Below are 12342 nucleotides of genomic sequence, written 5' to 3'. Positions count from 1 at the left end.
ATACACAGCAAACGTTAGGAAGGTAGAGAGGTCAAGAAGATTTTATCAGAGGTGGGGATGGGGTGTGGGATGGACTCTGAAGAATGGAAACAGTTTGGACACAGATGAGAGAGGAGGCCCTTCCAGTTGGGCATGAGCCTATGAGGGTGCAGGCATCTGAGGCTGGATGGAATGTGACAGGACCTTCAGAGACCTGCCTGAATGGGACCACGGAGGGCAAGCTGCGGCAGAGCCAGGGAGATCAGAGTGTGGCTTTGAAAGTAGGGAGGAGGAGGAGTCCTGAGCCCCATACTCTGATAAAATCTGCCACCTCCTTCTGGCCTGTAGAGAGTGAGTGGTGAGCTCATGTGGCCTGGCAGGGGATGGAAATCAGAGAAGTGGACTTTAAGAATTTACTAAGGGAAGGGGCACCCGGGTGGCTCATTTGGTTAAGTGTCAGACTTCAGCTCAGGTCATGATCTTGCAGTTTGTGACTCTGAGGCCTGCAGTCGGGCTCTGTGCTCACAGCTCAGAGCCCGGAGCCTGCTTCAGATTCTGTCTCCCTCTCTCTCTCTGCCCCTCCCCTGTTCATACTCTGTCTCTTTCTCAAAAGTAAATGAACATTTAAAAAAAATTAAGAATTTATTAAAGGAAATATCTGGAATTCTTTCTTTCTTTTTATTCTTATTTATTTTTGAAAGAGAGAGAGAGTGAGCGAGCATGAGCGGGAGGGAGGGGCAAAGAGAGAGGAGACAGAATCTCAAGAAGGCTCCATGCTGTCAGCACAGAGCCCAACGTGGAGCTCGAACTCCTGAACCGAGAGATCATGACCTGAGCCAAAATCAAGGAGTTGGACACTTAACCAACTGAGCCATCCAGACACCCCTCATCTAGAATTCTTAAGGTAGAGAATCCAGCCACTCTAAATTGGTTGGAAGCTTCGATATGCCCACATGAAGTGACTAAGACAAGGCAGTATATAAAAAGGTGTGTGACTGGGGAGGTCAGGAACCTTATCTTTGTGGCTCACTTTTGGACTCCCAATGCCCGCACAGTTCCTGACACATTACAGGAACAGATGAATAAACATCAGAAACAGATTTTCTTCCATGCCTGGGTACATTCAAAACTGGGTACATTCCTCAGTGCATTGTACCGCTGTAAGTACTAGGACAAAAAAAAAAAAAAAAAAAGTCTACACTAGGAGTTTTAATTATGTTGTGTTTTCTAATTGATTTAGCATGTGTCATGGTTTATTTACGTTTAAAAAATATCTGCTCAACTGGGTGTTGTATGGAAACCAATTTGACAATAAATTTAATATTAAAAAAAAAAAAAAAAAAAGATATCTGCTCATTTCTTGAATGGGCCATACATGCACGTTGTACAAAAGTCAAAGGTGGAAAAGTTTGCAGTGAGCTATTTCCCTCTCAGCCATGTCCCCAGCCATCCAGTTCTGCCCGTTTCTTACATCCTCATTCGGAAGTGTTCTGGAATATATAAGCAAGTAGACGTGGGTGTGGATAGATATATATGCATGGATATGTATATACATATACAATTGTGGTTTTTTTACCTACTTAATAGGGATGGCCCTTTTGGGCCTTCTAGACATTAACCTTTTGAACACTAATCTCTTCAACATTAAGTAACATTCTATAATAGAGGAGGGAGGAAATCTGTCAGATGATAAGTTTCTTGAAGGGAAATGAGCATTTTGGATTAGTGAGATAATGTGAAGTTATTCCTGGCAGTAAAAATAGGATACGAAGGCAGACAGTAACAGATCGTATATATTCAGGAGACTGCAGGGAGCCTGGCTGGCCTTAGACAATGGAGGCTTTTAGTGACTAATGAAAGATGAGATTGGAAAGGTAAAGTGAGGGCAGCGGATGGGAGGCTTTGAAGGTCTGTCTAGTGCATGCAAATCTGATGCCATGGAGGCCGCAGGGAGAGCACCTGTTTCCTGATCAGGAAGTATTAGGTAGATGGTAGTAGTAGCTCGGTCAGAAAGGAGTAGAGACAGACAGAATCAGGACACAGAGTGATGAAGGACGAGCTGGGCATCTTTTTTTGTAATTTGAGGCTTTTCCTTTGAATGGATTATAATAACTACCTTGGGGTTTTGCTTAAATAAATCCAATCCATCAGCAAGTCTCATATGACAGCTTCTCACCACCTTCTCCCCTAACACGGGACCAAGTCATTCTTTCTGGTTTGAACTGTTAACGATAATCTCCTTCCTAGCTGGTGCCTCTCCACTCTTGCTTGTCTACACTTAATCCCTCACTCAGCTACCATGGGGATCCTGTAGATCAGATTCTTTCACTCTCATGCTTGAACTCCTCCAGAGGCTCCATCACCCTTGGGATAAAACCTGAGTTTACCATGAGGGCCCAACGTGATCTTCGCCTCTCTGTCCATCGTCTTCTACTGCCACACTTACTCTTATTCCCTCTACTCCAGCTCCCCTGACCTTCCGACTTTTCCCCTAACTTTCCTCCTCCTCTGGGCCTTCCTTCCTTCCTTCTGGAATGCTTTTCCCATGAATAGCAATATTTCTGGGCCCTTCCGTACATCATGAAATACCTGTGCAAATGTCACCTTCCTTAGACAGTCTTCTCTGATCACCTTCATCTACATCAATTCTCTCTCACCGTCCCACCCTCTGTTACTTCTGTGTGGGTGTAGAACTTAGGTCTTATCCCTACCTGATGTTACATCATATACTTATTTCATTGTTTATCGTCTATCACCTAGAGAATATAAACTCCATGTGGGCGGAGTCTAGGTCGCCTTGGGCATTGCTCTATGCCAAGAGCCTGGGGCTGTGACCAGCACAAACTAGGTGCTCCAAAAACATTGCAGAATAAATGAGTAAAAAGAAGATATGATTAATTGTTGACCTATGGTCATTGTAGGAGTGAGGAAAAGTGTCATCTTCGTACACTCGATTTCCCATGGTCAGAAAAGATTTACAAATGAAGGATGATTACTCCTATTTCATCTGGCCTGAGGAGTTTAGGATAAAAGGGAGATGAAAGCATTTTTATTGGTGTTACAATGTTGACTCTTCCAGTGCCTTGGAGGGAGGTTAGGTACAGAAGAAAGGATCCATCAGTAGAGGTGAGCTTACAGGTCATGCAGAAGATGCCAAGGAAGGGAAATGTACATGACACTGATTCTTTTCGTGGTTCTCTCCCGGGTGCCAGGTTGCAGCGAAAGCAGATGCCAGCAAGAAGCACTTAGCAAACAAGCAGGATCAGAAAGCCTCCCTGGACTCAATGCTGGGGGGTTTGGAGCAGGACCTGCAGGACCTTGGAATTGCCACAGTGCCCAAGGGCCACTGTGCTTCCTGTCAGAAGCCGATTGCTGGCAAGGTGGGATGGGCCAAGAAGTTGGTCCTACAGCCATCTGTCTGTGTGTATGTCTGTGTCTGCCTCACCAAAGATTGCTCTATGGCCTTCTATTCTACGACATTTTAGTAATAGTTAATAACTACCCATCCCTTACAGTGCTCCGGGCACTGAGTTAAGCGCTTTGCAAGTATTTCCTCATTTACCGGTCACATCAGCCCTTCAAGGGACACTCTATTATTGTTCCTTTGGAAAGATGAGGGAAACAAGGGCTCTGGGATGTTAACTGGCATGTATGTCCAAGGTCTAGAAAGAGGAGGAGGTAAGATTTGAAGCCCAGGAGAGCCTCACTGCCGCGTGTGACTCTGAACCACTTTTCTGTCCTGCCTGTCCTGGGAGGGAGTCTCCCCCTGCTCCCTCTGTGCCAACTTCCCGCTCAAGTTGATTGATTATGATTTCCGCTGACTCAGCTCCAAATCGTGGCCGCAGACTCCTGCTGTGTCATCCTTCACCAAAACCCACAGCAAAGGGCTTTGGTGTGGGGCGTGAGATGAGGTGTTCAGACCAGAGGAACAAAAACCCTCATCTGGCCTTTTCCTCTTCCAGGGATCCCTTCCAGGCCACGGTAGTCATCCCTGTCTGTCACTGCTGTGCTCGATTTTGGTTCCCCCACCCTCCGGAGCTGTGTAGCGGCAACCAACAGCTAACAGACTTTTATCAGCAAGATTGGTCAGGAAACTGGGCACCCTCTGGCTCTCCATAATGCAGGGGCAACAGACCCCGTAGGTGGGACCTGGGTCTAGGCCTCCGTGTTGCATAACCCCATGGGGGCGCCATTTACAGGAAACACCGTGCGCCAAGTGCTGTTCAGAGCTGTGCAACCTAGGGCACCCTAGGGCACCTGGCTGCAGTCTCACGGTGGCCCAACTTCATTTCCTCCCCAGGCGATCCATGCTCTGGGGCAAGCGTGGCACCCGGAGCACTTCGTCTGCGCTCACTGCAAAGAGGAGATTGGCTGCAGCCCCTTCTTCGAGCGCAGTGGCTTGGCCTACTGCCCCAAGGACTACCACCACCTTTTCTCCCCGCGCTGTGCTTACTGCGCTGCTCCCATCCTGGACGTGAGTCATCCCCCTTCTCCTGCCGGGGCTCGTGGGTGATAGAGCTGCAGCCCTCTGACGTCTCTGTGTGTTCCTTTTTCAGAAAGTGCTGACGGCAATGAACCAGACCTGGCATCCGGAGCACTTCTTCTGCTCGCACTGCGGAGAGGTGTTCGGGGCGGAAGGTATCGCTCTTCCTTGGTGGGTTGTGGTCGTCGTGGTTCCGGCTGCTGGCAGCAAGCGCCCGGTTCAGTACTCTATGCCATCCTTCCCCGCCTTTCCCCAGCATTTATAAATTTTGTTTGAATTGGTTTAATTTTTTTTTTTTTTAATGTTTGTTTATTTTGGAGAGAGACACAGAGTGTGAGCGGGGGAGGGGCAGAGAGAGAGAGAGAGACACTGAATCGGAAGCAGGCTCCAGGTTCCGAGCTGTCAGCACAGAGCCCCAGGCGGGGCTCGAACTCAGCCTGAGATCCTGACATGAGCTGAAGTGGGGCGCTTAACAGACTGAGCCACCCAGGCGCCACTAAATTGGTTTTTTAAATCAAAGAAATACTAATGCAAAACCTCAAATATCGGAGCGCCTGCGTGGCTTAGTTAAGTATCTGACTTCAGCTTAGGTCATGATCTCATGGTTGGTGAGTTCCAGTGCCACACATCAGGTGAGCTCGAGCGCCCCTTTGGGTGAGCCCGGCTTCTCTCTCTCTCTCTCTTTCTCTCTAGCTCTCTCTCCACCCCCTGCCTCTGCCCATCCTGGGATTTTCTCTGCCCCTTGCTCACCTGCGCCCCACACCCCCCTCAAAAAAAAAAAAAAAAAAAAAAAAAAAAGCTCAAATATTACCTTAAGGGTAATACTGAAAAAGATCAATCCCTAGGGGCGCCTGGGTGGCGCAGTCGGTTAAGCGTCCGACTTCAGCCAGGTCACGATCTCGTGGTCCATGAGTTCGAGCCCCGCGTCAGGATCTGGGCTGATGGCTCAGAGCCTGGAGCCTGTTTCCGATTCTGTGTCTCCCTCTCTCTCTGCCCCTCCCCCGTTCATGCTCTGTCTCTCTCTGTCCCAAAAAGAAATAAACGTTAAAAAAAAAAAAAAAAAAAAGATCAATCTCTTGCTTTTCCTTTCTCCACCCCCAGATCCAGTTATCGTCTCCAAATGTTTTCAGCTTTTTTCTTCTGTTATGTACTTGTGTATTTTAAGGAATATACTTCTTTTTTTTTTTCAACGTTTTTTATTTATTTTTGGGACAGAGAGAGACAGAGCATGAACGGGGGAGGGGCAGAGAGAGAGGGAGACACAGAATCGGAAACAGGCTCCAGGCTCTGAGCCATCAGCCCAGATCCTGACGCGGGGCTCGAACTCATGGACCACGAGATCGTGACCTGGCTGAAGTCGGACGCTTAACCGACTGTGCCACCCAGGCGCCCCTTAAGGAATATACTTCTATTACCATACTTTTTTTTTTTTTTCCCCTTAATTTTAACCATTACATATTAAGTTTCTACCGGGGAAGATGAGAATTTACTATCCCACCTTACCCTCAACACACTTCCCCTCCCCCATTCTCTCAATGTAAAATCAGGTCATAATTACAGGTCAGACCAGTATTCAGTGGGCACATATTGACAACCATGGAAATATTGTTCATTGTTAAGCCTTGTAGCAAACTATGGTCAGAGCAGAGCACAGATTTTAAAACTGTTTTTTATATTTTAATGTTTTTATATTTTAATATAAATAGAAATGTTTTTATATTTTAATGTTTAATATAAATATAAATGTTTTTATATTTTAATGTTTATTTTTGAGAGAGAGAGTGCCCGCACAGGCGGGGGAGGGGCGGAGAGAGGAGACACAGAATCCAAAAAAGGCTCCAGGCTCTGAGCTGTCGTGCGGAGCTCGATGTGCGGCTCGAACTCACAAACTGAGATCATGACCTGAGCTGAAGTCAGCTGCTTAACCCACTGAGCCACCCAGGTGCCATGGAGCAGAGCACAGATTTTAGTGTCAGACTGCCCAAGTTCGAATCTGGGCTGCGGTATTTATTAGCTATACGATATCATTCAAGTCATTTAACACTCTGTATCTCGTTTTCTTCATCATGGGCCCAGTACTAATTACCTCACAGGGTAATTATGAGGACTTTGAGATGCAGTGGCAGTTTTGTGTTTAGAACAGTGCCCAGCACTTGGAGACACAGTAAAAATTAGTTTTACTATCATGGTACCCTTTTCATATAAATTAGTTTTCTCCCTGAAGTTAATATTTAGAGTTCTTTTTCACTGGCTCAATTTTCATTGTACCTAGCTCTAATTTATCTGACAGACTCGTGGAATCATTCTCAAAATGGCCAGCCACATCTGGTAGTCAGTCAGTTCCACTCATTTTGCTTTGGGGACGTCTGCCCTCCCACCGCAGCCTGAAATGCTTCCTCTTCAGGCCTGCTGTGAAGCACTTATTCTGGGTCATTATCCTGGGAATTTCTTTTACTCCTTTACTACCTTTTTTGTTGGATCCTCTGTTTCCTCCATCCCCGGTCTTTTACTGCCTTTACGTTGGTGGAACAGCTCCTAGGAAAGGAGGAGTAAGAGGTAAAACTCTTGAGACCTTGAATATCTGAAAATACCGTTATTCTGTGGTCTACCTTGAGTTGCCTGGACATAGAATTCTAGGTGAAGGGATTTCCCCCTTGAATTCTCAACACACTGCTTCCCTGTCTTCCAGCTTCCATGGTTGAGATGTCTTTATTAAGCTTCTGTTCTTATTCCTGATACTTACTGTGTGATCTGTTTTTCTCTCTTTGCAAGTTTTCTTTTTCTCCTTTCTTCTGAATCATCTTGATTTTTTTCCCCTGACTTCTTCTTTTTATGTTTGTTTTGAACTAGTATGACTCACACATGGAATCAGAAGGCTTCTTTCTTTTGTTTGTGTTTTTTTTTCCTGTCTTTTTAGAATTAACTCAGTGGGAAAACAATGCAGCTGTCTCCTAAATAAAAATTTGGGCAGTCCCATGTCATTTCCAATGACTCTTAATGAACAGTTATTTTTTTTTTAAGTTTATTTATTGGGGCACCTTGGTGGCTCAGTCAGTTAAGCATCCACCTTCGGCTCAGGTCATGGTCTCACAGTTCGTGAGTTTGAGTCCCACATCGGGCTCTCTGTTGTCAGCGCAAAGCTTGCTTTGGATCCTCTGTCTTCCTCTCTCTCTGCCCCTTCCCCAGTCATTCTCTCTCTCTTTCAAAAATAGGTAAACATTAGAAAAATAACATTTATTTATTTATTTATTTATTTATTTATTTATTTATTTATTTATTTTTATTTATTTAGAGAGCACATGTGTGCATAAGCAGGGGAGGGAGAGAATCCTAAGCAGGCTCTGCACTGTCAGAGTGGAGCCCAATGTGGGGCTCAAACTCCTGAACTGTGAGCTCAAATCAAGAACTGGAGGCTTAACCTACTAAGCCACCCAGGCACTCCCTTAATAAACAGTTATAAATAGAAAATCAGTTTAAAACACAAAACACATGGGGTGCCTGGGTGGCTCGGTCAGTCAAGTGTGGGACTTTGGCTCAGGTCATAATTTCATGGTTCTTAGGTTTGAGCCCCATGTCAGGCTCTCTGCTGTTAGCACAGAGCCTGCTTTGGGATCCTCTGTCCCTCTCTCTGCTCCTCCCCCACTTGCATGCTCTCTCTCTCTCTTTCTCAAAAATAAACAAACTTTTAAAAAATTAGAAAAAAAACCCCATAAAACATACAACTAAATCCTCGGGTAATTCCATCTGTGTAATAGCTAAAGCATCCAACTTTAAGTGACCACTACTGTCCCCTGGTTGGCTCTTTAAGCTGTGGGAGACCAGGGAAGGGGGTTCTAGCCCTTCCTCTGTCCTTTCCTACCTTTAGCATCCACCCCCTCACCCCTGTTGCTGATATCTGACCCCTCCACGGTTTAAACAGTGGAGGAGGAAGATAAGCCTGGAGGAAAGTACTAACTTTGCTAGTACTGCCATAAATTTGCATCATGCTCTCTGGATCTGGCGTATGTTTAACTAACTTTCTTTTTTTTTTTTTCCCCTTGGATGCTCTTGTGGATTCAGTACAGGTTCAATTTCAAACTCTTGATTACCCTTCGCTTATCTTAGCTAGCTGTTTTCTGCTTGGTACATTTCTTGAAGGACTCATTCCGCACAGATTATTTTTGTAGGGTTTTCATTGTTCCCTCCTGGTGATCTCTTAGAAGTGATTACAGTGGTTGCACGTGTCTCTGTCACTCACACTTTTGTACACAGACCATGGGGGACAGGCATGTTTTTCTTACAGTCAGTGGGTTTGCAGTTAGTTATCAGCTGTGTCTCTGTATTCAGCCAGATTCACTCGTGGACATTTCCCAGGGGTGAGTTAAATACTATCAACTGTATCGCATTGATGGCTGGGGACACATATCCGGCTCTCTGAGTGGCCCTATCGAAGTCTCTCTCTTGACTTGAGGTTACCTGGAAGCATACCTCATCCCTCTTGGTGGTGGTGGCGATGAAGCACCCATAGCAGTTTTTTTCCAAAGAAGTCCCTCTCTCAGTTTTCCTTTCTTTTGACCTGTTTTAGATCCTCAGTGTGAGTGAGGAGTTCAAGAATTGTGTAAACAGCCCATGGCTCTCTACTTTGAGGGATGTCCTAAATGTCACTTTGAAATCTTACATCTATTACTGGGGCGCCTGGGTGGCTCAGTCGGTTAAGCATCCGACTTTGGCTCAGGTCGTAATCTCACAGTTTGTGGGTTCGAGCCAGGGTTGGGCTCTGTACTGAAGGCTCAGAGCCTGGAGCCTGCTTCAGATTCTGTCTGTCTGTGTGTCTGTCTCTTTCTCTCTGCCCCTCCCCCACTTGTGCTCTGTCTGTTAAAAAGAAAAAGAAATTTGACATCTATTACATCGCTTGTGCCTTACATCTTGTTACACCGGTCTTTGTCAAATGCTGCTGATCTTTGGTTGTCCATTTCCTGTTTAAGAATGAGACACTAAAAGGTTAATTGGGAGCTCTGTGGTACAAGCAGAACTTGTTGACTGGTGGACTCAGCTGTGTGATACTCAGGTAGCATGCTGTAGGCATTTTGCTGGGAAACCCCTGTATATTATTATTTTAGGTCTTTTAGGGCTTGACACTCTCTGGTTTGATATTTCCAGAATTAATCACTACATTTTGTGGCAGGGTGGGGGATCTGATCTAACAGCTCTTCAGACTTCCAGCCAATCTTGTTTCCAGACTTGAAAACTATCTTGTACATTCGCTTTCTGAGCCCCTCTGATGCTGTGGAACCCCAGCTTGCATTGCCTTGGTACCTCCCCTTTGCAGAAACGCAGGCTTCATTTTCTTGTTTCCTGCCAAGCTAGTTGCCACTCTTATACCTACTTAAAGTTTTGCAAAATTGTATTGATATCTCCTCTGTGGCATCTCCTCTCCTTTTCTCTTATTCCTTATGGGTGTTTCTAATGTAAATCATTCTTTATCATGTTGGTGGTATTTCAAGAGAGAATGAAAATAGTCCCATGTATCCTGCCCTTCACTGACATAGAGACTCACGTAAATGTCAGGCATGTTATTATGTATATTCCTAACTGTGAATCATTTAACCCCCACTGCAGTCTTGTAAGAATATTTTTATCCTACACGTAATCTAATTATAAATGGAAACACTGAGCCCCGGGAGGGAAAGTAATTTTCTTCAAGTTATACAGCTAGAGTCAAAGAGATGGAATTGAAACTCAGGTCCCATTTCTGCAGGTTCCATGCTTCTTCTACATCATCACAACGGCCGCTTGACATAGACTCGATTCTTCTTCTGCTGTTGGATATCTTCACTTTCTTGGCACCCACAAGGTTCACTTTATTTGACAATAGACCCAGATACAGTAGCACTGACATAATGCACTAGCAAAGTGCTTTGTAGTAATTTGCTTGTTCACTGAAGCTTGTTCAATGCTCTTCACAAATCATTAGGTATTTCGTTTCCAGATTGCACTTTAGTTAAGCAGGATTTTTTTTTTTATTGAGATTTAATCTGAATCATATGAAAGTGTGTCGTGGTAAATTTGTATTGTACTGATAGCCATAGAGGTATTAGAGTTAATTGAGTAGAACAGTTAGCAAGTGAGTGCTGCCCACGGATGATTATGATATGGATGGGACGCCTGGGTGGCTCAGTCGGTTGAGCATCTGACTTTGGCTCAGGTCATGATCCCACAGTTTGTGGATTTGAACCCCACATTGGGCTCCGTGCTGACAGCTCGGAGCCTGGAGCCTGCTTTGGATTCTGTGTCTCCCTCTCTCTCTCTCTGCCCCTCCCCTGTTCATGCTCCATCTCACTCTGTCTCAAAAATAAATATTAAAAAAACTTAAGATTATGATATGGAGGTTGCCTGAGAGCAGAACAATAGAACACAGACATATTTCAAGAAGAGACAGAAGTAAGATCCAAGAGAAAATTATCCTATCCATAGGATGACCAGAAAGCACCATGAGGGTAGCTAATAATTACTGTTCTTGACTCCCGCCCCCTCTTAACAGACGAGGTGGATTGGGCCATTTATGACCTTACATACTCACCAGACCACACTTAAAACATTTACTGATATACCTGACAAAAGAAGGCCATTTATTAATCAGATGCTCCTCCTAGCTTATATTTTTGTTTTTATCTTTTGCTTTCTGCAAATGGGTCTCCTGCCATATGGTTGGTCCGTTAATTAGGTGGCATCCGCCTCACCTCTAGTCACATAGTCATACAGAGTTTCTATAATGACAGCTTAACCACCGAGCCTTCCGGGAAATTAAATTCATCTGCATTTTTGTTTCAGTTCAGAAAGTTGCTCTTTAAGGCTCAACTTTCTAAGCTATCAGGCCTTAGCATCCTCCCGTGGGGACCAGGTCCTCAGTGCCTGTGTCTTTCTTTTTTGATTGTTCATTATCCAGGCCATGCAGGTGCTCCCTAATTTCCCCTGTGGTTAAGAGCCTCACCAGAGTATAGACACCTCTCTCTCTCTCTGTGACACTTTTAATTGTTAGTGTTTCTCATCTGTCCTCCAGAGGTAATTGGCCCCAGAGAGAGCCTCCAGGAAAGTGACTGCTGAAACTTTCTCAGTTTATTGGATCACTAAATGCGGGGGCATCACAGCAACTTTGGCTGATTGCTTTTGATTCCTCTCCTGAGACTCACCAGAGGCGGTTCCTTCCCTGCTGTGTCATTCTGGAGACCAGCTACCCTGCAAATGCCTAGATGAGGGTCATTCCTAGGTCAGTTGGCATGTCTTAACGATTTTCTCAAGTAACACCCATTTACAGGCAAGTTCAGTTTTATGTCGCTTGCTTTATGGAGCATCACTGCAAATTCTTGGGCCCCCACCCCAGATCTGCTGAACCAGAAACTTTGGCGGGGATGGGGGGGGTGGGGGGGTAGGGCCAAGCAAATCTGCATATTGACAAGCTCTCCAGGTGTTGGATGCATGCTGAAGTTTGACAACTACCATGCCACACAAAAGCAAGGATTGCGGGTGCTGGTTTGTTTTCCTTAAATGGTAGGCCTTCCTGAATGCTATTGTCCTTGATCAGACCTAGACATTCTTTGACAAAGTGGGGGGTGGGGGGGAGTAAGCTCTTCTCTGTCTCAGGGCCTTAGAAGAACACAGAACAGCTTATAAAATTATTAGTTTAGATTTTTAGATCTGTAGGCCTCAGAAGTCCATTCAATTGTCCGTACTTCAAAGATAGCATAGCTGAACAAAGCAAGGGATATCAAAAAGTGACTAGAGATAATAGGAAGACTGAAGTTGCATGATTTGGGTCCCAACCCCTGGCTCCTCCTACTGCCTTTTTGGATCTGGCTGCTAGTAATCAAAATGGGTTCCTAGCAACCGTGTTTCATGGGTGG

The 12342-nt window shown here is 45.1% G+C and overlaps 1 protein-coding gene across 3 annotated transcripts in view; it reads left to right on the top strand.

Annotated features, from left to right (window-relative positions):
• Positions 1 to 12342, top strand: part of LPXN (leupaxin) — a 41193-nt gene that overhangs the window by 21895 nt on the left and 6956 nt on the right. For 2 of the 3 annotated variants that reach the window (XM_023239864.2, XM_003993401.5), the window contains exons 5-7: positions 3192 to 3359; positions 4280 to 4453; positions 4536 to 4617. In XM_023239864.2, coding sequence (XP_023095632.2) covers positions 3192 to 3359; positions 4280 to 4453; positions 4536 to 4617 — 424 coding nt within the window. Of the gene's footprint in view, positions 1 to 3191; positions 3360 to 4279; positions 4454 to 4535; positions 4634 to 12342 lie in introns of all 3 variants that reach the window. The other variant, XM_045039334.1, reaches the window with a different exon arrangement.

Source organism: Felis catus, chromosome D1, assembly GCF_018350175.1.
Source record: "Felis catus isolate Fca126 chromosome D1, F.catus_Fca126_mat1.0, whole genome shotgun sequence".
NCBI classification, from domain to species: domain Eukaryota; kingdom Metazoa; phylum Chordata; class Mammalia; order Carnivora; family Felidae; genus Felis; species Felis catus.
This window is presented reverse-complemented; position numbering and strand designations above follow the sequence as displayed.